The sequence below is a fragment of the Harpia harpyja genome, chromosome 21, assembly GCF_026419915.1.
Source record: "Harpia harpyja isolate bHarHar1 chromosome 21, bHarHar1 primary haplotype, whole genome shotgun sequence".
Taxonomy (NCBI): Eukaryota; Metazoa; Chordata; class Aves; order Accipitriformes; family Accipitridae; genus Harpia; species Harpia harpyja.
The window spans coordinates 8,915,103-8,938,613 of record NC_068960.1 but is presented as its reverse complement, the minus strand read 5'-3'; the positions used below and the strand labels follow the sequence as shown (position 1 = coordinate 8,938,613).

The 23,511-nt window shown below is 41.7% G+C and overlaps 2 protein-coding genes across 4 annotated transcripts in view; one reads left to right on the top strand and one right to left on the bottom strand.

Annotated features, from left to right (window-relative positions):
• POLR3E (RNA polymerase III subunit E) overlaps nt 1–7,255 on the top strand; it is a 32,377-nt gene extending 25,122 nt beyond the window's left edge. For both annotated transcript variants that reach the window (XM_052772381.1, XM_052772382.1), the window contains exons 19-21: nt 3,090–3,167; nt 4,097–4,222; nt 6,380–7,255. In XM_052772381.1, coding sequence (XP_052628341.1) covers nt 3,090–3,167; nt 4,097–4,222; nt 6,380–6,436 — 261 coding nt within the window. In that variant the 3' untranslated portion in view covers nt 6,437–7,255. The remainder of the gene's footprint in view (nt 1–3,089; nt 3,168–4,096; nt 4,223–6,379) is intronic.
• On the bottom strand, nt 6,764–23,494 carry CDR2 (cerebellar degeneration related protein 2). 2 transcript variants are annotated; one of them, XM_052772385.1, is made up of 6 exons: nt 23,224–23,327; nt 20,607–20,638; nt 17,617–17,729; nt 12,777–12,925; nt 12,340–12,504; nt 6,764–11,114 (listed from the first exon to the last, which is right to left on the bottom strand). In XM_052772385.1, exons 3-6 carry the CDS (start codon nt 17,653–17,655, stop codon nt 10,247–10,249), a joined length of 1,221 nt encoding a protein of 406 aa, XP_052628345.1. In that variant the 5' UTR covers nt 17,656–17,729; nt 20,607–20,638; nt 23,224–23,327; the 3' UTR covers nt 6,764–10,246. The 2 variants fall into 2 exon arrangements, with proteins under 2 accessions (XP_052628345.1, XP_052628344.1); XM_052772384.1 differs by lacking the exon at nt 20,607–20,638 and having other exon boundaries at nt 23,224–23,494.
• Between the last annotated feature and the right edge of the window lie 17 nt (nt 23,495–23,511).

Here is a 23,511-nt window from a genome sequence, read left to right as displayed (position 1 = left end):
AGGAACATGAAATGGCAAAGGGACAGCAATGGCAAGACAGTAAAGCTGTTTGGACAGAGCAGCATGCGTCTCAGTCACTGATGGCATTTCCCGCTCCTGTGGACAAGCTGTATGACAGCAGCAAGCAAGCAGGGTGCTGTTGGCAGCAGTGTTTGCAACAGTTTGCAGAGAAAATCTGGACGGGAGGAGGAGATCCTGTGGGTTTTTCTTCCCAAATAAGTATTGTGTTGGTTTGGAAGCCGTTTCCTCACAGAAGGGCCGGGTAAACACAGCTGCATTTCAGACCTGTGGCTGAGGCAGGAGGAGTTTGCACTCTGGGTCTGTGTTGAGTGACTTTCTCAGAGTGAGGCAGCTTGTGGCTGCATGCTCCTGGTGCCCTGCATTTTGCCTTTCCTGCTGCAGCTGTTTTCTGGAGGGAAGCTGAAGTGTTTGATTTTATCTGCGCTGAAAGCATACAAGAGATATTATTCCTCAAAAGCAAATGTCCTTAGGAGAAGAGAATTGTGTCAGGTGTTGCGAGCCTAATAAACCTGAATCCTGGCTCTAAATCAAGTGTAAAACCTTGTTATAGTCCAGCCAGTTGGACCAACGTGAGAGCCAAAGCTGCTAATCCCACCAGGCAGCTCCTGCTGCACAAAACTCTTCCTCTTTGCAACAAGATCAGAGGCAAAGGGTGAAAGGAAAGGCTGATCTTTCACTCTGCAGTGCACAAGTCTTTTGGCATGGTGTGAGGGAGGCTGGGAAGAAAGGTTTGGTTTGTACCAGCAGCTAGGATTGAGGGATGCTGAAACAATCAGGACTGGCTTGTTAGCTTTTCATAGATGATTGATTTAGGTTGTCTGGGCGGTTACAAGGAATAAGTTGTTAGTAACAGTCAGGAAGAGACATGTCAGGAGTGAAGGCATATGCCAGCATTGCTCGTTAGTCCCTGCTCCAAGGGGAAATGTTAAGGCAAATCTATGGTATTTTATTTTTTTAGGAGTTTGGGGCGTGGAGGGGAGGCAGTTGTGTTCCTTCCTGTGTGCAGGGGTGTGAGGCCTCTGCCTCAGAAAAAACAGATGTATTTCTCTAGCTTGGCACATGGAAAAAAAACCCAAACAAAACCCCTTCATTTTTGGAGCCTGAAATGAGCAAGTGTCTGGTTCAGTGTCCAGTCTTCTAGAGTCCTGTAGTCTGCCCGAAAACAGAGATGACAAATACACCAGAAGCACAGTGTTTGTCAGTAACGCTGACTTGGGATTAGTGAAGCAGATAAATACAGAATAAAGTCTGAAACTCTAAAACCTGCCACTGTAAATGTAAAAACCTCCAGAAAGACCCTACAATGTACTTGGTGCTCTCAGTTGAATACTGCTTTGGATGGTCTGGAAGCAAATGCTGCTGACAGGAAAAATCTAGACATCTTGCCATGAGATACTGGCTAAGGTCCAGGCCCTGGGATTGCTCTGGTGTGTGGTGATTGACCTTCCACCAGCAGGAAACTGTCCCCATGCAAAATTCACGGGATTCCAGTATGCCCAACAGTTCCCTTTTAAAGCTCTGAAATGGTTGGTGGTGTGCCAGACATGGGATCAGGGCCCATGGCACTGGTGTGGGTTACCCCACCGTCACCAGAAGCATCATTCTCTTCGCTGGGTGAAAAACTGGCTGGATGGACGAGCCCAGAGGGTCGTGGTGAATGGGGTGAAATCCAGTTGGCGGCGGGTCACAAGTGGTGTTCCCCAGCGTTCAGTATTGGGGCCAGTTCTCTTTAATGTCTTTATCAATGATTTGGACGAGGGGATCGAGTGCACCCTCAGCAAGTTTGCAGACAACACCAAGTTGGGAGGGAGGGTTGATCTGCTTGAGGGTAGGAAGGCTCTACAGAGAGATCTGGACAGGCTGGATCAATGGGCTGAGGCCAATTGTATGAAGTTTAACAAGGCCAAGTGCCGGGTCCTGCACTTCGGTCACAACAACCCCATGCAGCGCTACAGGCTTGGGGAAGAGTGGCTGGAAAGCTGCCCGGCAGAGAAAGACCTGGGGGTGCTGGTTGACAGCCGGCTGAATATGAGCCAGCAGTGTGCCCGGGTGGCCAAGAAGGCCAACGGCATCCTGGCCTGTATCAGAAATAGCGTGGCCAGCAGGAGCAGGGAGGTGATCGTCCCCCTGTACTGGGCACTGGTGAGGCCGCACCTCGAGTCCTGTGTTCAGTTTTGGGCCCCTCGCTGCAGGAAAGACATTGAGGTGCTGGAGCGTGTCCAGAGAAGGGCAACCGAGTTGGTGAGGGGCCTGGAGCACAAGTCTTATGAGGAGCGGCTGAGGGAGCTGGGGCTGTTCAGTCTAGAAAAGAGGAGGCTGAGGGGAGACCTTATCACTCTACAACTATGTGAAAGGGGGTTGTAGTGAGGTGGGTGCTGGTCTCTTCTGTCAGGTGGCTGGAGATAAGATGAGAGAAAATGGCCTCAAGTTGCGGCAAGGGAGATTTAGGTTAGATATTAGGAAAAATTTTTTTACTGAGAGGGTTGTCAGACATTGGAACAGGCTGCCAAGGGAAGTGGTTGAGTCACCATCCCTGGAGGTATTCAAAAAGCGAGTAGACGGGATACTTCAGGACATGGTTTAGTGGGCATGGTTGATGGTTGGACTCGATGATCTTGAAGGTCTTTTCCAACCTAAATGATTCTATGATTCTATGATCAGTCAAACATGGCTTGGGCATATCAAGGCACACATCGGGGTGCCATGGTGCTCATCCCATTCCCTAGGCCGTAGTTAGCCCCTTACTAATTTGGGGTCTGTGTGCTGCAGGATCACCCAGCAGGACAGGTTTGATACAGATCATGTTTCTGTTGAAGTCATCGGGCCTGCGAGAAGGTGTCTGCCCCATGGCTGCAGGATGGGCCATGCCTGAGCAGGCACGGGCTGCCAGAGCAAAGTTACCCCTTCGAGTGTGGAATGGGAGAGGAGCTTATGTTGTTTCAGCAGTTCTGATTACATAGCAATGACATTTTTGATTCAGTAATAGGTGTCCAGGGATACTGTGTCATAGAATCATTAAGCAGAACTCATTAAATAGATGGTTATTTTTACCAGCCTCTTGTTCTCAGTTTCCTCCACAGACTGCTGCTTCACCAGATGAACTAAAGGTCTATGCGCTTTGGGAAGCTGGTGACACTTATGATCAGGTAAAGATAAAAATAAGTGACATTCCCAAATATATGTTTATTGAGCATTTGGCATTGTTTGAATTTGTGTTTCTGGCACTGGTACAGCAGGCAGTTTTCCTCTTTCCCTGTTGAAGTGTACAGTTTTCAATACCAACCTATTTCCAGCTGAGAGGAAGCTCTTAGCTCACAGGGTGATCATTGCTGTGTCAAGAGAAAGCAGTGTGGGCAGAAAGAACGTAGTATGTTGGTAATACATGTCAGTAACTAGCTCAGTGGAATACAAATAATTTTGAACCTGCAAGGAGAAATGATTCTCCAGTGCAGGGCTCACATCCGAATCCAGTCCAATTTTTTTAATTTTTTTTTTCCTTTTGGTGGTAATGCAACGTTAACCAGAGATTAAATGATGTTGTTACCTGATGTATCTGTTTATACTTCGAATAGGAAGTGATTATAGCATATGTGAGCATCTCCTGAGTTTTAATTGCTATCAGAGTAAATTAAGTGAAAGGGAAGGTGCCTAACAAAATGTGGATGGAGAATGTAACTCCTGTGTCCATGATCTAAATAAATTTTTATAGGAAAGAGTCAAGCAGTATCCAGCCTCCTGGCTGGAGTGGACCATGTGAACTCCTGTGGAAGCATTTGAGAGGAATATCTTGCAGCCCCTTCTTCAGCACGTTCTTGTACCTTTGGAGGTGCCCCAGGTCACAGGACGGGTACAGGTCTGGCCACAGGGTAGAGAGAGATCCCTGTAAGGCGCTCAGAGGCTAGGGCACTGCTGGAGAGCAGATGTGTATGGGACGGTTTCAGGATTACAAAGCAAGAATCCTCTAATGTAGTTCAGTAAATATTTTGTACAGACTAAGACACATGCAGTTTTGATATATAGAAAGATAGGAATAATTGTTCTTCTCTTTGTATTTATGACACGTTTTCTTTTAAAGCATCGCCAAGTTTTGCTTGAAATCTTTTCGAAAAATTATCGAGTGCGCAGGAATGTCATCCAGAATCAGTTGAGTCAAGAATGTGGAGAAGATCTAAACAAGCAGGAGGTGGATAGAGTGCTAAAGGTATGTTTCTATTCCATTGTGGGTTTGATCCAATTAATCCATGAATTTTTAATGCTTGGTTTAGCAAAGGATCATATTTTACCTTGAATTGACAAATTATAAAGATGATAGAACAGTTGTTGTTGGAATGTGGACAAAGCCTGTTTTTCAGCTTGTTTTCTTAAAAATAACGCTTGTCTCATTCTGCCTTCTTTCCCTCCGATGAGTAGTGATTTTGACTCACGTTATTTTGTATTATTGCAACAAATCTTTATTTGTCATCTTGGACCAGCAGAGAATAAAGTGTAGTAAATGTGATACTTCAGAGTTATTTTTAAATAATGTGGAGTTAACATTAAGGAGGTGGGAGGGTTCTGCACAGTGTTCTGAGTTAACCAGCTGACTGCTGTTGGTTAATGCTGAAGAGCACAAGTGCCGCATATTCAGAAGGAAGTGCATTTCATTCTACAGTAGGACGTGCAGCAGTGTACGGAGCAAAACCCTAGCCAAAACAAGCAGGCAAAGTAGTAGTTAACACATTTCATTGTGAATGTTTATTTGAATCCTTTCATCTCTGTCTTTGAAGGTGCACCATTTACTTGCTAAAGAAGTTTAACATATAAAGTAGGGACCACACAGGCCATGATTGACAAGCTTTAAAAGTGATGCAGGATGGTTTAAGTAGAAAGTTGCCAACTAATGTAATACTTAAATCATTGTTGCTAGGCCTTTGCTCACTGTCACCCACTTCAATAAGACAAGTGCTTAAGTACTTTATTACATTGGGATCTGAAAACAGAATAATAGTATATTTGAAAAATTACAGATCTGTTGCTGTGATAATAAGCCAACTGGTCTTGCTTGAAAGAACCTGGTTGTCTTAGCATTAAAATAAGCTCAGACATTTCTGCCTGCTAGACAGTATTTCATGTGGCTTGCCTGTGCTGGGAGATTTGTCAAGCGACTAGATGAGCTCAAATATCAGCTCTCCTGGAACATCTAGACAATGTACTGGCATTAGTTTTTCATGATGCTGTTGCTATTTAACAGATAACCTATTTGTAGAAAAAATACCTTCCCCTAAAAAACTGGGTACTGTTTTTATGTAGGTCACTAAGTCATCGTGCGACCAGCCTTGTGTAGTGTCAGGCTTCTTTGCCTTCAATACATTGGTCACGGAAGTATGTGAAATTAGCTTTGTTTCTGAAATGAAATTTAGAAGTATGATTTAATGAAATAGGGCAATTCTCTGGCTTCTTTAAGCCACGAGAGAGAGGATTCCTCTTTGAATGAAATTGGATTCGTTGACTCCTGTTTCCCCATCTGCCTGTGCTCCTTTTTTATACACAGAGGAACAGACTGCCAGGGTTTGTATTTTTGCATCAGCAGATCAAGTCCGCAAACCCTCTTTCTAGCCCCCACACTTAATTTCTTATTTGGTTTTGTGCTGTGCAGGTCCCAAGACTTCAGAAAAAGAGATAGTTTTTTCCCTTTAAGCCACACAGGATCAGTTTTGTAGCAGTACTTAAGCCCGTGTTGAATTACCTAAATGGAAGGGTGGGAGCAAAAGAAAGAGAAGCCATTAGCTTAGAACTCGAGAGACTTGGTGCTCATCTAATAGGAATAAGAAAATGAGCCACAAGAAAACCCGCTTACTGAACTCCTTTGCTGTGGTGCTTACTCGCTGTAAGCTTAGCAGACGTGTGGTCGGAATACCAAAGCACGGTTCTGAGGTTTGACAGTTCATTATCATAGAATGTTGTTTCTTAAAAGGCTTCAGATCTGGCGACCGCTTTCACGCTCCAGCCTGTTCCTGCTGCTCCCTTCAGTCTCTCCACCTGAGCTTCAGCCTGTGTGTGCCCCAGTTCCCTTGTCCTCACCCCTCCCCACCACCTTTCCTGAGCTGGCTGCTGCATGATCCCCATCTTCTCCCCACAGAAGCCCCGTTTCTTGCTGCCATTGCATTGTTTGTCCTCCTTGTGGCCTCTCAACCTTCCCCCTCTTGTGTTTGTCATCTTCATTTAGGCTGTATGGTCTTCAGGGTGGAGATAACCTGCTGCTCTGGATTCGTGCTCTCTCTTGTGCTCTGGAGAGGGGACTTGGGTTATTGATCACATTTATTGCCCCAAAGCCAGACAATGGTTCCCAAGACCATACGGACTTTCCCTTTCTCCCCAGGACTGCTGTGTGAGCTACGGCGGAATGTGGTATCTTAAGGGGACGGTGCAGTCTTGACAGCGGTGGCAGCGGTTTCAAGTGATCTCCAGGACGAAAGAGGAAACCTGCAGTGGGCGGCACAGACAGAGTAATGCCGTGGCCTCGGGAGTGTGGGGCAGGATCTGACCCACTTTGGGGCACGTGGGCATTGCAGACAGACAGTCATGGATACCCCAACACACACACACACACACACACATCTGCATGGCCGCCTAGGCGTGTAAGCAACTAGGAAGACAACATGGGACCCTGTCTGCAGCTTGATTAATCTGGGATTTCTAATGTATTTCAACTCTCGTTCTGTTTTGTTATAAAAAAAATAAAACCACATACTGACAACAGACATGATGGAAAATCAGAGTCTAATACTTTATTTTGTAAGTAATGCCAATAAATTAAATTTGTTTACAAACATCCCAGTTTTTGTTAAATACCTAGATGCTCATACTTTAGTCTGAGCGTTGTAATAGCCCTTGCAGCCCTCTTTATAAAAAAGAAGATAGTCATGTTCATGGAAACGTCAGGCCTGGGAGGGGGGAACAAAATCATTGTCTTTGAACTCTGTACAACATAGCAATTGTTCTCACCTGTTGTCTGTGAAATGAGTTATTTGGGAAAGTACCTAGATTTGAAACAGATGTGGAACTACTACTGGATTTCTTTTATTGGTGTGGGTTTTGTTTGAGGGATTTTTTTGTCATTACTGTATGCAAATACAGTGAGGTAAGTAAGTGAGTGCACCCTCTGGAAGGCATCCAGCTGTAGCTATCACACAGCAACAATGTAAAACCTCTATTTTGTGTAATTTTTTTAATAAAATTTTATCTTGAAGGTCAATTCTACCCTGCCTTGTATTTGTCCAAAGAAAGGGAAGCTGCACCCACTCCTTTTATAGCCTGAAGGCTTATGGAGGAAGGAAAGGTCAGGAATGTTTAGTAGAGGCTGGAGGTAGATAGTAAACCACTTTACATCGTTCTGCTTGCATCATATTCTTCAGGGGGTAGCTGCCAAGCAAAGGGCCTGTTGCACAAGGCGCAGTAACCAATCTTTTTGTTACAGGTTTATCATTGAAGCCTAACTGCAGTAAGATAAGGAATATCATGCTGTAAGCACTGTAGAACATGGTTACTTTACTGGTCATGTTCTTTGCTATAATTTCCATCACATGAGAAGCTCAAGGAGATTCTATTAATTTCATCTACTTATGCTCAGAAAAGGCTGAGTTGTTGACTAAAATAAGCAGATTAAGGTAGTTAATCCAGATAAGATTGGCTAAGAATATTGTTACCACACTTATGGCTTTTCACATTTCTGTGGAAAATACCTACTGTTAAACTGCGAAAACTCTACCTTAATTAATACACTAGTGTGGTTCATTAACTGCATCAATATAACTGGGAGGTGGTTTAAGTTCAGGCAGCCTTTGCAGCCTTTGTCTTGGTCTGCTGCACGCACCCATGGCTGGCGCTGCCCTAGTGCAGCCCTGCTGCCATAGCATTACCTATGGCTGCACCTGTACGGCTTCTCTCAGGGAAGGCTAGAGCCTGAGAGAAGTTACAAAAGAAGAACCCAGCCTTGGAGTTTTTTATTGCACAATATGCACGGGTAAGTGTTAAAGTACAGTACAGCCAGAGCTTAGCAATGGCACAGGTAGCCAAGGGGAAGTCAGATTACAGAAGAATCAAGTAGTTCCATGGAAATCATTTTTAAAGCATAAAAACTGTATGTATGAAAGTGCTCTAAATTAGCCAGCAGTAATAAACCACTGATCATCTATTTAACCAAAAATTCTGTATTGCTTTTACATGTCTTCTGGTCCAGCAGGTGTGAATCCCCCTTCTCCAAAAGTGGTGAGGAATATTAGTAGTAAATCACTGGTGACTAACAGTGTCATGCCTTTCTCATTTAAGGTTACTGCTTTCCAGTATCTGAATTGGGCAGACCTCCAGGTGATAAGGATCCAAGTGTTAGAGAAACAGCGACAACAGAGTTAACCTGATGGCAGAACAGCAGCTTTTCTGCCTCCCCCCCCATTTTGAACAGCACTGCCAAACACAATGAGGAGAAACTACATACTTCCCTCTAGATTTCTATCCTAGATAGGCCTATCCTTTTCCATATAGCATAACCTTTTTAAAATACAAACTTAATGGGAACTCCATCCTAGCTATGTAGATGTAGGAAAGAGGGCAAGACTAGATAATGCAGGTGCCATCTGCACCTAGTTTACTGTTCCCTGATTGGCACAGATGGGCATAGTTACTAGTTACACATGTAGCTTGACTGGATTGTTTATTTGCTTAGAAAAATACAAGAGCCAGATTCTTATTTTTAAATAATTTTCAGAATGCAATACATGTTTTGGGGAAAATCCCACAATATGACATCTTAATACTGCAACTGAAGGAGAGCTATACACAAGCATAACAGGATACAACATAAGGCAGACAGAACTGCAGCAGCAGCAGCTGAACTAAAGCTGAGAAACTGTCAACGTTCTGTGTCAACTGTTTGGTATATCGCAGCAACTCAGGCAGTAAGTTGATTCCAAGAACAGCTGCCCAAATTATGCTATGAGACCCTTTATAAGGAAAAGGATGTCACTTTTCATTGGGCCCTTCCTCCTCCCCTTAATCTCTTAGCCTTTCTTTTCCTCACACTTTGAAGCAGTTTTAAAGAACGTACTTCTCCATGTTCTTTGTTTTTCACAGAATTTGAATATGTATGAATTACTATTAGGGAGTGGAGAAGGGGAGGAACAAGAGCATGGTCCCCTGTTTTCAGTAGGGTGTGTTCTGGCAGTGTTGTGTCCATCCTCCCACCCCCGAGACAGCATGGAATAAATAGGTCCACAGAAGCTGATGCTGGAAGCAATAGACAGAACAGCATGAGAAGGTTTTACCTGGCCCATCTCCTTCAAGCACTTGGAGTTTGTGATATGTAAGAAGAAAAGCTATTCCACTATGTCAGTGCTACTACTAAAGTTAAATAGCTAAATTGCAACTTTCTATCTTACCAAATACACATAAAGATGTGCAGACATTCCACCAAAGAACAGTAGGTCCCAAATAACATACATAATCAATTCACAGTATCTTGCCTTAAGACAAAGTGCCCTACATAAGAAACCATACCTAAAAAGCCACGCAAACTTCACATCAAATCCTGTCTTAGTAGGAAGACATTTACACCAAACTGTGGGAGAGCTTAGTGCATGTGGAAATATGGTATTAGCTTCAAGCAAGCACAGTGCAGGCTGCTGTGCCAGCTCTCTGCCTCCCTGCCAAAGCAAGTTCAGCTAGACTGCTAACTTCATTCTCGAGAACCAAGGAGAGGCTGCCCATGAACTGGTCAGGGGCTTTGTTTTTGTTCATTTTCTACACAGATGTAGTTACAGGGCTAGATCATCGCTGCAAACTAAAGGAAAGCTTTAGTCTGGTTCCTTGTGAGAAATACAGTACAGCTTTCTTAGCTCTGTTATTTTTGACGTGGACTAAGGAAATAGTGTCAGTTACTGCTCTGGCCAGAGATTAAGTGTAGGATGAAGTAGTAGTGTAGTATTAAGCTATGATGTTTGTTTGCTTTACAACCACTAGTTTGTGTGACAGTGCTAAACAACATTAAATCTATTGCTACATAGCTACAGGGAGACTAGCTGTTAACTAACTAGCTTGTTAACTACAGGTCTACAAGCTAATTTAAAACATTCATTTTGAGTGCTCAAGAAATACATCAGTATAAGGGGTCTTCTGACACTTGTATAAAGTTCTTCCCCTTCTTGACTAACATTAGTCATCAACAGAAAATGGGTCATCAGCACGTCCAATGTTATGGCTGAGAGGAGAGGGACTTGTACTTAGCTCTGTGTTCATCTATTTCTTCTTTTGTTTTTCTGATACAGCTAAAAATTTCCTTGAAGAGTGCTTTATATTCAGGAAGAGCATTTGCGGGAGAGTCACTTAGCTCCACATTTGTGAATTCTTGATTGCTAGCTGAAAGATCATACTGGGTGTTCCCCACATTTAGGTCTTTGGAGTACTGCTTCAGCGTTTGTACAGCCTTGTGTTTCAAAGAATCTTCATCCATTTGACACTTCTTCAAAAGTTCCTCATACTTCACTTTCAGAGCATTATACTGAGCATCAACTTCATTAAGAACAGAGATTCCTCGCTGCTTCACAGCTTCAGCTCTCCTAATACATGTTTCTTCGTGGCCCCTTAGAATGTCTCCCCCTGCAGCACTGCTTAGGAAAGTTTCACTGCTGCTCCGTTTCAGTGCCTTCTTCTCAAGCTCCGATACAGTCAGAAGTCCATCATCTGCCGGGCTCTGACCAAGCTCCCTTTCTAAAGATTCCTTGAATGAAATGAAAAAGGATTCTGGCACCAATTTCTCTGCATTATGGAATGTGTTTTCAGACTGAAGTATTTGTCGCATTTCAGCTACTTCCACTTCCAGCTCCTCTGCACGAGCCCGATATAAGTCTATATCGACAAGCCTCTGTTCAAGGTCACAGTTCTCTTTTACCATAAGACTATATTCCTCTTCCATTGTTACCCTCTTCTCTTTTTCTAGGTTAAGTTGGGCTTGCAAAACTGTAACTGCCTTTTTTAAGTTCTCATTTTCTTCTTCTAGAGGACTTAGCTGACTATCCATCGAAGTAATCTTTTCTGCAAACACATGATCATAAACAAAATACCTGCAAAAACAAAATAAGTGTTGTCAAATTTAGGAAATACAGCTGAGCACAACTCCTGAAGTTTTCCTGTCCTGGGTAACTAATGACAGATTTAACCCATGTGCTAACACACCTCAAAGTATACATAGCAGTCATTTTACTAACTTATTGGTCCATTTAATAATCTGAACAGAGTTTGTTACCTAATTCTGTCAAATCAAGCCTCCCCAGCTTAAGCAGAATGGCAGCTCGTTAACAGTTTCAAGTTACCAACAAGCTTATTGAATAACAAGACCTATAATTTAAGTTTAAATAAACATTGCCCCCGTATATCATGCAATACCTTCTGACACTTGGATTATTTTTCTGCAGCACTCCACTCTTGTAACTTTTGTCACTATTGATTGTGGGAACAAGCTTCAAAATTGACAAGGCAATTCTGTAGGCTGGTATCTCCACAAGCCTTTAGCAGTTTGAAAGAATCCACTTATCTTTTGAATTGTCAAGAAATAACTTTTTTGGATGTACGGATTTATTCTACAGTCCTACCTCCGTGTAGTGCTGAAGCCCAGACACAAAAGCCTGTTCTGCCTGTCTGTGGAGGTGCTTCACTTAAGAAATTACCTTCTAGGATTGAAGCTAGTCTGAGCTTTTACCCCAGGTGATTGTCCTGATGGGCATACTAATGTAGTTCAGCTGGGTAAAACTGCTCTAAATTAAAAAAGCCGCCCAGATCTCCTAGCACCATATTACCAGCTTAAGCATCATTTTAACCAGCTTAAGTTCAGGAAAGCTATAGCACAAATCCTGCCTTCCTTCAAAAAAAAAAAAAAAATATACGGACATCCAAGGAAAGGGTAAGTTACAGAAAATATTTTGCATTTAGGATATTTGTTTTTCAGAATATCTGTGTGTATGCTCTTATCTGACTGAAAATAGTGGGGTGCAAATTGCTGTAAGCTTTCTAGGCTACGTTTTGATATGGTTGGAGACTCTGGGAGAGAATCTTTCAGGACAGAAAGTGGAACCTGCAGTTCCTCTTACACAAAGACCAGTGCAGTCTAGAAGTATGCCAGAAGCAGTGGCAACACCACACAGTGCAGGACTCTACAGATATTTTGCTAGTTGTGAATGTCAGATGTTTTTCTGCTAGCTTGTTTGACATCTGTGCTTATGTCTTAGTTTTTAAAGCTTTGCTTAAAATAATTTCAGTATTCTCTTTGCTATGCAAGGTAAAAAGTCTTACTGGCGAAGGTCATACAGCTCCTTCAAACATGAGAAACTATGCACTGATCTTGGCTGGTCAGATCTCTCATGGTTCATCCGGCCTCGTCCAGTCTTTTTCAATTCTTCTACTTGTCGTTGCAGGTCATCTATGTGTGTTTGCAGATTTTCAATAGTCTCTGTCAAGCTAAAAGGTGAAGGACTGCTGTTAAAAACATTTGAATGCTTAGTCAAGGAGATGGGAATTTCCCATCCCCTCATATTGTAGGTTCTTCTCTGAATGCTGCTCTTTGGCCCCAAAAGACCTTTAAATAAAACCATCCTTTCAATTTAACAGTATTGTAGAACACCACTAGACAGAGACAGCCACCCAATAACTACACAAATACACTTGGACTGCTCTTTGTCATATTATCAACTGGGCCGGGGAGGGGGGGAACCCTAGTGTAAGTTTGTTACCTTAGTATCTTTTGTTGTGAAGCTCTACTCTCTGCAACTAGCTTTTGATTAGTGTCTTCCAGTTCTCTTGCTGTCACATCCAGCTGTTCATAGACTTTTGCATGCTGATCATTCATCTGACGCAAGAGCTCCACTTGCTTTGTGAGGTACTGCAAGACAGTATTGCTGTTACTAGTTTACACTTGAAACACAAAGACAGGACTATCATTCTGCATTTTTTCTTCACATTCACAGAGAAACTACTAAGTTTCAGAAATGTAGATTCCAGTGGTTGCTTTGGTAAGTGTTCAGTTGAAACGGCACCATCAGTAACTCAGCTAGGCAGCTTGCCTTTGTCATGGAGGTCAACCCAGGCTGATCAACCAGCCTTTTATCCAGAGGAGTTGGCTTTGGTCATGCAAGCTGTGTTTATCTAGCCTTGCTGCAGCTAGGCTTTTGCCAGAACCTGAGCATTCTGGATTGGGTTTGTCTGTACTGCAGTCGTCACTGATGCAGCCTTGAATCCAGACTTCAACATAGCCCTTAACTATCCACTGAGTCCTTCTAAAAGTTGCAGTGGGCTCCAACAGAAATTTTCCAACAGTGTTGACCCAACAATTTTCTTAGCATTAAAACTGAAATATTGGGTAGTACCATCCATAATTGAATTTCTTTTCTGCTGACCTAAGTTCTTCCAGTCTGAAGCAGCGCTAGGTTCAGCAGAACAGAATTTAGGATGTAGTCACACTTAAAGTATATGGGCTACTATGTGACAGGAAGCATACTCAAATTATTGAATTTAATCTTTAATTACTCACAGGGAACTATTCCAGTTACTATAATCCCAAACAAAGGTCTCCCGCCTTTTTTAAAAATAAAACTCCACATGAAGTATTCTAATTCTCTTTAGTTTTACAATTAACGACATAGGCTGTTGAGTTTCTTGAATAATGTCAGAAAGCTTAGAATTCTCAGTCTAAGAGCAGTTAACAATCACCTAAGGCTCTTAATACAAGTGTCTTATATTGTCCCACCCAGGATAGGGCTGATCCAATTCCAAAAATCTACAAGAGAATTTGCAGACTGACTTGAACAAAAAAACCCTAACCCTTTAAATCTGAAATACTTTGTTCTTGCATAGAATTTATTTCTTGCAATATATTCTGTATTACTACATGCTACTTACTGAAAAGTAAATTTCAAGTAGGAACATCCAGCAGAGTTCTAGGCAGAATTACTTCTCTTTACATAGGCCTGCTACATACTCGAAACTTCTAATATTCTACTTAACCTTTTACCTCATTAAAAGATTGGTGGATTTACATTTTAGGCAATTTAAGAACAGATAATAAGTTAATCTAGGACTAGTAACTGCTACATACAGACTTCTAGAAGATCAACATGATAGCAGTTGGCTAGATCCTTTCATAGCCTGTGCACACATGACTGAGGATTTATACAAAAATAGTACATGGATTAGCAGCAGAATGTCAATGTGACCCATTTCAGATTAACTTTCCCTATTGGTTATTCTCAGAAGGAGCTGGAAATCTTCAGACTTTCTTCAGCAATAGGAGCGTGGCTAAGCACAGAAGCCAAACCTTTGGTGCCAGAATTAGATGTTACTACTTATTACAATGGGCTTTTGCAGAAGTTTTAGATGAATGGAAGAGGTGAAGCACCATTTTCTTCACCTTGCATCTCCAGTATCTTCAGTGCTGGTGTCAAGTTGGCCTGCTATAACCAGGCCACCAAAACAAAGTACAGATGTGGTAATAAATAATTTAGAAGTTCACATTTATTCCACCTCCCCTGCAACTGAGCACCTAACATGAAGCAGCATTTGAGACTTCTTGCATTCTACCACATGATAAAAGGAAAGTGTCAGTATTTCTGAAGTCTGAGTGCTGAGAACAGATTCAGACAGGAATAAAGTTGCCCTTTCAATCCAGCGTTTATTACATCTACAGTGATTAGTTAGTGGCACACGTGTCAGCACAGAGGTCAGATATAATGAGCCAAGGCTGTAAAACGCTTAATATGTTAGCGTTTAATATATTAGATGTAATCTTAAGCATCCCAAAGCCTTTGACCCTTCCTTTTTAGTGCAGACAAGGTAGTACCATATTTCAGAATGATTTCTTGGCCAGTTCTAGACTTTGCTACCCATAAGATGTGAATTAATAGGGGAAAAAAAAAAAAGAGATTTACACTGATATACTGCACTGAAAAGGCTACACAGCAGAGTAGCTACAGGAACAGCTGAAAGATCACATTTAGGTTAGAGACAAGTACTTGAAAATTAGGAAAAATCAAGCATAGAGACTGGATACGCCACTTGCACATGTATCCTGCGCAGTGGGGTTTCCTGCGCAGTGGGGTTTCCTGCACTCCCAAAGACAGAAATATAGGTATGAAAATAACTGACTGAACTGCTTTTACCAGCTAAAAAGTACTGCACCTTGCATATGCTAACTTTTATTCCCATTTGTTTCAGTGAATTCCTGTAACAATCCCTTGTGCCAGTAAGCTAATATATTCAGTTCCTCCATCTTGAGGTTCTCTGGGTATTTGAAGAAGGGGAGCATTTGTTTTTCCCTTTTCTACCAGAAATCCAGATGCAAGAGAGACTTCTTTGGAGAAAGAAATGTTTTGAGTTGCTATTACACTTTTAAACTGCACTGGGAAAAGACAGAAGATTAAGACAGGTGGTGGAACAGAGAAGACAGCATGTTTTTATGGTAGATACAATTACAGTCTACAGGTTCTTTGACTCAACACAGTGAGTTGGGCAAATAAAGGTGCAGGCACTACTTAGATGTTGGAAGCATCACAAAAACTGTTCTCCCTTCTCTCTTCCCCCTCCTTTTGGGGGGAGACTAATAGGACAACCCAATATACACTCCTGCCCATGTTGGGGGAGAAGAGGAAAGAGAAGAAAGAGGTATCAGATAAAGCCTTCAAAAAGTAGCATTGCACAAGTCTTGATTTGGTTTTTTTGGTTGGCTAAACAAAGCAAGATATTGAGAGAATGAATTAGTCTGTCACTGTTTGAGGTTGTCTGAACATACAAGTACTTGACCCTACAACACACCAACAACTATAGGTCACTACTGGAAGGACACCTTAGACCACTTCCTGGTGCTGAAGCCCTCTTACATTGTCAATAAACACTAACCCACAAAAAAAGCTTAAGCAAATAAACTAGATTAAACCAACAGGATATTACATCCTTAATCACACTAGACTATTTCTATAAATGAATGCAGCTTAGCAATAATGTATTTTCCATATTTCAAGATAGTGTTAAAATACAGCTGCTTATTAGGTAGCTACACCCAATGAGCCAGGTTAGTTATCTATCGCAAAGTTATACTGTGTTATTTCGAAAGGTGTGTTGTAACTGTATTAAACGCTTCCTTAAACACAGTTGTTCATACAGGTGTTGAACCTCAAGTAGAATAGTATTTGTATAGCACCTTGAAGTGTGTGTCCTCTCTAGATCTTAAGAATTAATCTTTTTATAAAAACCATTCATGGCAATGAGTTATTTTAAGTTTCTACATAAGTAAATACATTTTTTGTAATGCTGTGGCACTAATATAAGCATCAGCCATTCCAACCATTGCATCACAGAATAAATAAGACAACAAAGATGATGTTTAGCATGTAATAAAGAGACAAAGTATGAGGTACAAAACAGAAGTATCTTATAAAAAAAAGAAAACAAAACACTAACAACCCTGCACTCAGAAATTGTGCAGCACCTAATAAAAACGCTGCGTTTGTGTTAACATGACTACTTTAAAGACACCTATATATTTTTAAGTATTAAGCTTAGGATTAAGTTACCTGTTACCACTACAATAAGTGTTTTAAGTTGCAGCTGTACAAAATCCACACACTGTCCATAACTGTGTAAGTACTGCCTGCACAAAGGAACTGAGATTCTGTAAAAATCTAGTGTATACCAGTCACAGCCTGTTCCCTGTGATTCGTACCAGAACCAAACTGAAATGCTGACTACATTTCCAATATGTTGTCAGTCAGCAAAGTACTGAATATTTAATAATTTCATTATTAGAGACCATGCATTGCCCTCTAATAGCTGAAAAAAATCCATTATGCTGACAAATGCTGGGTCTGCAAGAACACAGGCAATATGAAAAAAAAAAAATAAATTGCCAAAGTGGCCAGGTTTTTCCACCACATAACACAAAGATGAGTGGTTTTGAAAGGTGATGATTTTTTTTTTTCCCTGAAAAATACATAACAATATTATCTACTACATCCTGTATTTAGATACTATTTAAGTGTTTGGGTTTGCTGGGGTGGTTTGTTTGTTTGGTTTTTAATTAAAATAGACTTTAGCTCCCTTTACCACAGCTCAGTTTAGTGGAAGTACATATCCTCAGATTTTATTTCAATCTCTCCTACACTTATCAGCATTTAAATTTCAGTGCTGTAACCACTAACATTTTCATATAATGATTTAAATTATTAATTTATTATCATCATATAATTTAATGTCATTTTACCTGGAAAGATCAGCAAAATTTAGCAATAAAATAACTGAAGTAACTTTTCTGTACAAAAAGAAAAATACCAGTCATTTGTCACTAAACAAGCCAAATGCAACGTGAAGTTTATGGCACAAAGCTTCCAGTAATCAGACAAACAGTTCTAACTATGATCAAGCCTATACAGGTTCTCAAATTCTCAAAGTAGCACACGTGGTTAAAGGTTGTTCAGTATTTTTCTTTAAAGTGTCCATCAGATATCAAGAAATTCAGATCTCAACTTATGTGCTGTTATGTTGCGGCTGTAGATGCTATAACACTTGGATCCCTTAATTATTTACCTCTATCTCCTGCAGTTGCTCTTGATTTGTTGCATACATTTGCTGTAAAGATTCTTCTAGTTCAGTGTTACGGTCCAGTAGTGTTTTCCCAAGCTCAGCAGCAAGGTGAAGATCTAACCAAAGAAATCACGTTTGCATGTAAGTTGTAGAGCCAATAATACAATCTAATTTTAAAGCATTTTACTTGACATGGGTTTTTATTGCTGTTATAACTGCTCTAAGTTATTTCCAGTACCCAAAATGAAAGTTAGCTTATACTTAAGTATAACATTCATATACCATTTATAATGCAAGTCTAAGTCAATCCTGAAACCTAGAAGATACTCTTTATTTCATGAAGCTTCCTTAGTTCCTTCCTTTGGCCCCTCGGCCACAGGTCAGACACGTCCAGCCATCTTCTCTTCACTTGCTACAATCTGCCTAGTACTGCACCAGCATCTCCACCCCAGGTGTCCATTAGTGACACTTCACTATGTTTACAGCACTCATATTTTAGAAGAGTAAGCATAAAAGACCCTGTAAATGTTCATCAGGGTAGACCCAGGCCAAAGCTGACTGCACTGTTACTTACTTTGTTGTTCTTCCCCATTACCCCTTCACCAAGGAGCTCAGGTCATACAGGATCAGTGTGCTAAACAAAAGTTTCAGATGCTCTTTATGGTGAAACAATAATATAAAAAAACCATAAAACTGATAAAGAAGTGTAGCTATTCTGCTTTTCAAGCTCTTAAACCTAGGAGACAAGAATTGTTTTATGTGCTCCAAAACATAATTTTAAATGTCATTTGTTCTCAGGCACTTAATCTCAATTTCACTTCAGTCATCTTCAATCACCTGCAGGGTGCAGTGACTGTAGTTGCTTCAAATTAAGAAATAAGTCATCTGAACACTCAGTTCCTTTCTAGAGGAAAGCTTGATATTTGTTCAACAGCATGAGTAGTGCTAGATATTCTATATTATTATGTTTAAAGACGTGTAATTTAAAAGCTAACATAATGCAACAAAGAAATAAATCTTGGTGTTATTGCTAAAACTGTAATTACTCTGTGCAGGGTATTACACATTAAGAATCCAACAGATTTCTAAAAATCTCTAGTTTTCCAGCTCCTTCCCATCACCTGGACCATGACCAGCTTGTCTCCTGCATGCATGCAATACAATCTTGTTAGTTTTCACATAGAACTAGCATCACTATGGGAAAGAGACTGAAGAAAAAGTCAAGAAAAGCTTAGACTGACTTCAAGAAGACCTAAATTAAAATACAAGAGACATGTATTGCATCATCAGTAGTTGTAGCTAGACGAGAAAACACATTCCATTTTCATTTGATTAAGATGCCCTTGTTTTAACATGTTATCTTACCTCTTTCCTGCCCTTTCCCAATTATCTTATCAGCTAGTCGTTGTAATAGATACAACACTGTTCCAAGATTGCTTTGTGCTAACCTTCAGTTTGGCAGCCTGTCCAAAATGATTACTCCATCTACATACATAAGCCAAAGACCAAATTCAGACTTACAAGGACAAGTGAGTAGGAACATTTGTCTATTAAGTTGTTTTGCCAGAACTGGACGTCTACAACAACTCTGGTATTCTTTACACATTCTTTACAGCTACAGTGCATTGTTTCCTACCTTAAGATCAGATTCTTAGAATAAATGCCACAAAAATTATTTAAAACAAATCACACTGCATGGGAGTTCTTCACAGTTTCAAAAGATGTATGACTAGGAGCCACATGGCATGCTGATCTATACTTAGGAGTTTATCCTCACATAGCTTTTTCATTGTATCACCACTTGTTAAGAAACACAGCCTATTCTAGAGCTGGGGTTTAAAGTATTTGGATAAGGAAACCTTAAGGCATCCTGCTTAAGTTTTTCCCATTTTTAAACAGAGATTGTACATTGTTTACCCATGGACAGAGTAACTCCCAGTCAAACACCAAGCTGTTTGTTCCATCACATTACAGAATACTGTAGTCTTCAAATCCAGTGAATCTGTCATCCTACATAAAATGGAGTCCCGATTCACAAGTTCTCATACTACGCAAATCTTTACTAGGACCCACAGTCTTTAAAGCTAGTCAACAATATTGGCATCATTCAAGGCAAAGACTAAATAGTTCATTCTTTTATTTTAATAGAGTAGAATAAGAACTTTAGAGAGGATTTAGGATTATGTTAAAGACGTAATGCATAATGGAATTACTTGCTGCCATTTCCCTTCCCAAAGTGAAAGTTTGTTCTGATGTTTAAGTACATTTAGGAGTTGATAGTTTCATTCTTAAATGCCCTCTCATCTACTAAATCAAGTAGCATATACCACACAGTACTTTGAATACAATGTGAATAATAGAATTCATGTCATTATACTTACACACTCATTCTGTTCATTAGAATGGCAGAAGCACAGATGAGTTACTATGTGAGAAGCATGCTATTTTGTAATTAAGGCAATTTGTTTCTGAGGGGGAGAAGACAAGTGCAAGAGCTCAGGAACATGCAATAAAACCCTAACTCCTACCCCTGGAGAAAGCAAGGGCTGAAACAATTTCACCTCTCCTAAAATTAAGAATTTGTTTTGAGTCCATTTTTCTACATTGTTAAGTACCTATAAGCCCTATAAAGAGCAAATTTTAAGAGCGAGATGTGCAATATATATGTTCCCAGATACAGAAGGAAAACAGTTAATTTACATTTCTCTTAGAGAGTTACTGTACAATACTAGAAGCACACTGCATTTTCTGTTGTAAATTTATGTAAAGTAACAGCTAAGTTCTGCCACAGACATGCATTTTTTCCTTTTCACCCTGAAGATGTAAGCAGAGAGGTTTTTAATAATGCAAACTGCATACGTGCAGATCTTAAGATCTTCATTTTAGTAAATCTGATCAGTTGTACTGGTGTTTAACATCTCCATCAGAAATCTCTAAACCAAAACAAGACTTCAAGGATAAGTCTTCTGTGATGTTAAACAGCCCTCACTTACCAGCACTTCTCCAACCTCTTCTGACAGCGTTACTACAATTGAGAAAAAGATAAAAACAGTACAAAATCCTTCTCTTCTACTTTTCCATAACCCACCTAACAAAAATGATTCAGAGAATTTTCAATCTAAAAATAAGCCTGTTCTTTTCAACAGTAAAAGGCATTAGTAGTGCAAGGTAAGTAAGCAAGCCTGGTTGAAGTTTACTTAACTGTAAAATAAAACCCTTAACTTTTTTTACTTAGCTTCATATTTCCTACTCCATGTTCAGATTACCCTCTGTTCTGTTAAAGCAAGTAACAGCAAGATGTAAAAAGAGCAGTCATGTAAAAATTCTTTTTCAAAGGTCAGCATACTGCAGCAAAACATGGATGTTGCAGAAGGAAGGATAGCTGTTCCCATCCTTAAAAGAATTCCATGAGCATTCTCTTTTCATGAGCAGCATGCCCGAAAAGCCCACCTCCATTGTCAAGGCAAAAGCTTTTGGTGCATACAAAGACCGTCAAAGCTTTTCCAAAACCCTACCCTAGTTTTAAGTTTCAAAGCCTGGCTGACAAGGACTACAAGCTTGTTTCAGGGTGCTTCCTGGTGTTTTACAACCTAGGTTCTCTCATAAACTTACTCCTCAGTTTTTAAATGTGCACTGATTGTTTGGGTTGTAAAAAGTTTCAAGAGACCTTGATAAGCAATCTTACTACTCTGTTTACATACATTGGTATTGCTTAGTCTTTGGAGGAGTATCTTGATTCCAGAAATAAAGTACAACAGAACACTTAAAAAAACATCCCTGTAAGGAATTTCTTCTTTGCATTTCAACTTGCCCATCAGTTTATTTTCCTCCTTTCCCTTTTGGCAAGGCTACTAGTCACTTGTATTTAGGCTTGTAAAGAGATAATCCCCAGAAAAAGATTGTGCAAATGTTGAGAGAGCACTAACCAACCCTCAGAATGCACTAACCTCTAGAATGGAATACTGTTTCTTAAAAGCTCACAGTAGAGAGCCAAATGGTGATTATTTCACTCATTTGAATTAAAAGATTAAATTAAAGAAACATCAATAAGGCCAGAAGTCAGTTGCTATACATTTTGAAGTCTCTTTGTAGGTCTTCTACCCCATAAATGCTGACATAGTAAAAACATTGCTAAATCATGTCTTCAAATTTTCAATTCTCTTCCCTTTGACAGCAAACTATGGTTTTGGGATCTTATTTAAATTTATTGGTTTGTATCCTAGAGCCATGAAAACATCTATTTTGAGCAAAGAGTACCTAAATACAGCTCTCAAATAGTTAGCTATTTTATAGTCAAAGCATACAATTAGAGACACCTATGCCCGTCTCAAAAAAAGTTTCTGCTGTCGGATGCCCTATCTCAGCGTGAAAACTGCTTAGCTAGGAAAGGCTTTCAAAAGTATCTTTCTTTATGGTTTATAGTACAGTAGCACCTACCAATCCCAAGAATTAATGTACTTCAATGTAAAAGCCAAAAGCATAAGGCTGGAGCAGGTTTGCTGGAAGCCAATTCACAGCTTTGAGCTGGCCTTTTAAAACAAACTCAGGATTAATAACAAAAAGTAGAACTAAGTAAATACCAGTCATAAACACCACTAAGCTCGTAAGAAAATTGCACATGCTTTCTGTATCATGTCTGTAGAAGATTTTTAGTGCAATTATACTTGGTATATTCCTGTGACTCCTTCCTCCTGTGTGAAATCAAGGATAGCATTTAACTCCTGCAGGTAGTGTTTTAAGACCTATTGACACAATGACATGCAAGAGCTAGATACGTGTAATTCTGATGGATAGTGGAGTTATTCATATATTTTAAGAAGAAAACTTTGGAAGTTTTTAATAATGAACCTGCAACTAATCGAGCACAGCGACATTCACAACTCCATCGACTGGAAGCCCTTACGAAAAGGCTCAACAGGGTGCAACACAGCAACCCGCCCCCACGCTTCCAGCGCCCGCTATTTCCAGCGCCTACCCTGCATAGCTGCTTTACGTCCTGTCAAGGTGCAACTTTTCGGAGAGCCGCTTCCCCCTCTCCCTCCCTCCTGGGCGGAGAGGAACCCGGGCACAATTCAACTCGGCTGCAGCAACCCCTTCCGTCAAACAAAGACGGCTGCAATCTTTTATCGGTAACAGCGATCCTCTCTCTGCCTACGCGCCCAAGGCGGCGGGAAGCACGGCCGTGAGGGGAGCCCGGGCTCCCGGCTGCGACACTCGCGGGGCGGCACCAGTCCCGCTCCCACCGCCGCCCCGCGACCCTCGCCGGCGCCTTCGGCCCCCTCACGCCCTTCCCGCCGCCCCTCCCGAGCGCCCGGCGTCCCTCCGGTCTCCGCACCGCCGCTGTGGCGGTGCCCTGCGCCCGCCCGCCGCTCCCTTCCCTCCCACGCCCTCCTCGCCGCCCCCCGCGGCGGCGGCTCACTGCAGCCCCTTCCCTCCTCACACGCCCTCCTCGCCGCAGCCCCTGCCCTCCCACGCCCCCCGCGGCGACGGCTCCCCGAGACCCCTTCCCTCCCAACGCCCTCCTCGCCACAGCCCCTTCCCTCACACGCCCCCCGCGGCGACGGCTCCCCCGCCGCCCGCCGCCGCTCCCTCTCCCCCGCCCCGGCTCACCTTGCTGCAGGTCCTGCTGGTCGTACCAGGGCTCATCCTCGCGGATCTCGAACTCCTCCACCAGGCTGTCGGCCAGCATCGCGCCCCTTCCCCTCACGGCGCGGCGGGAGGACAGGCGGCAGCGCTCAGGCGAACGAGTCCCCTCGCGCCGAGCGACGGCGGGGCAGGGCAGGGCAAGCCGGCAGCCGCTCCTCTCCTTAAAAGCCGCCTCCGGCCATTGCCGAGCGTTTCCGGACTTTGCCGAACCTCTCCCCCTCCTGGTCGGGCTGCGCGAAGCTGCCGGCGGCA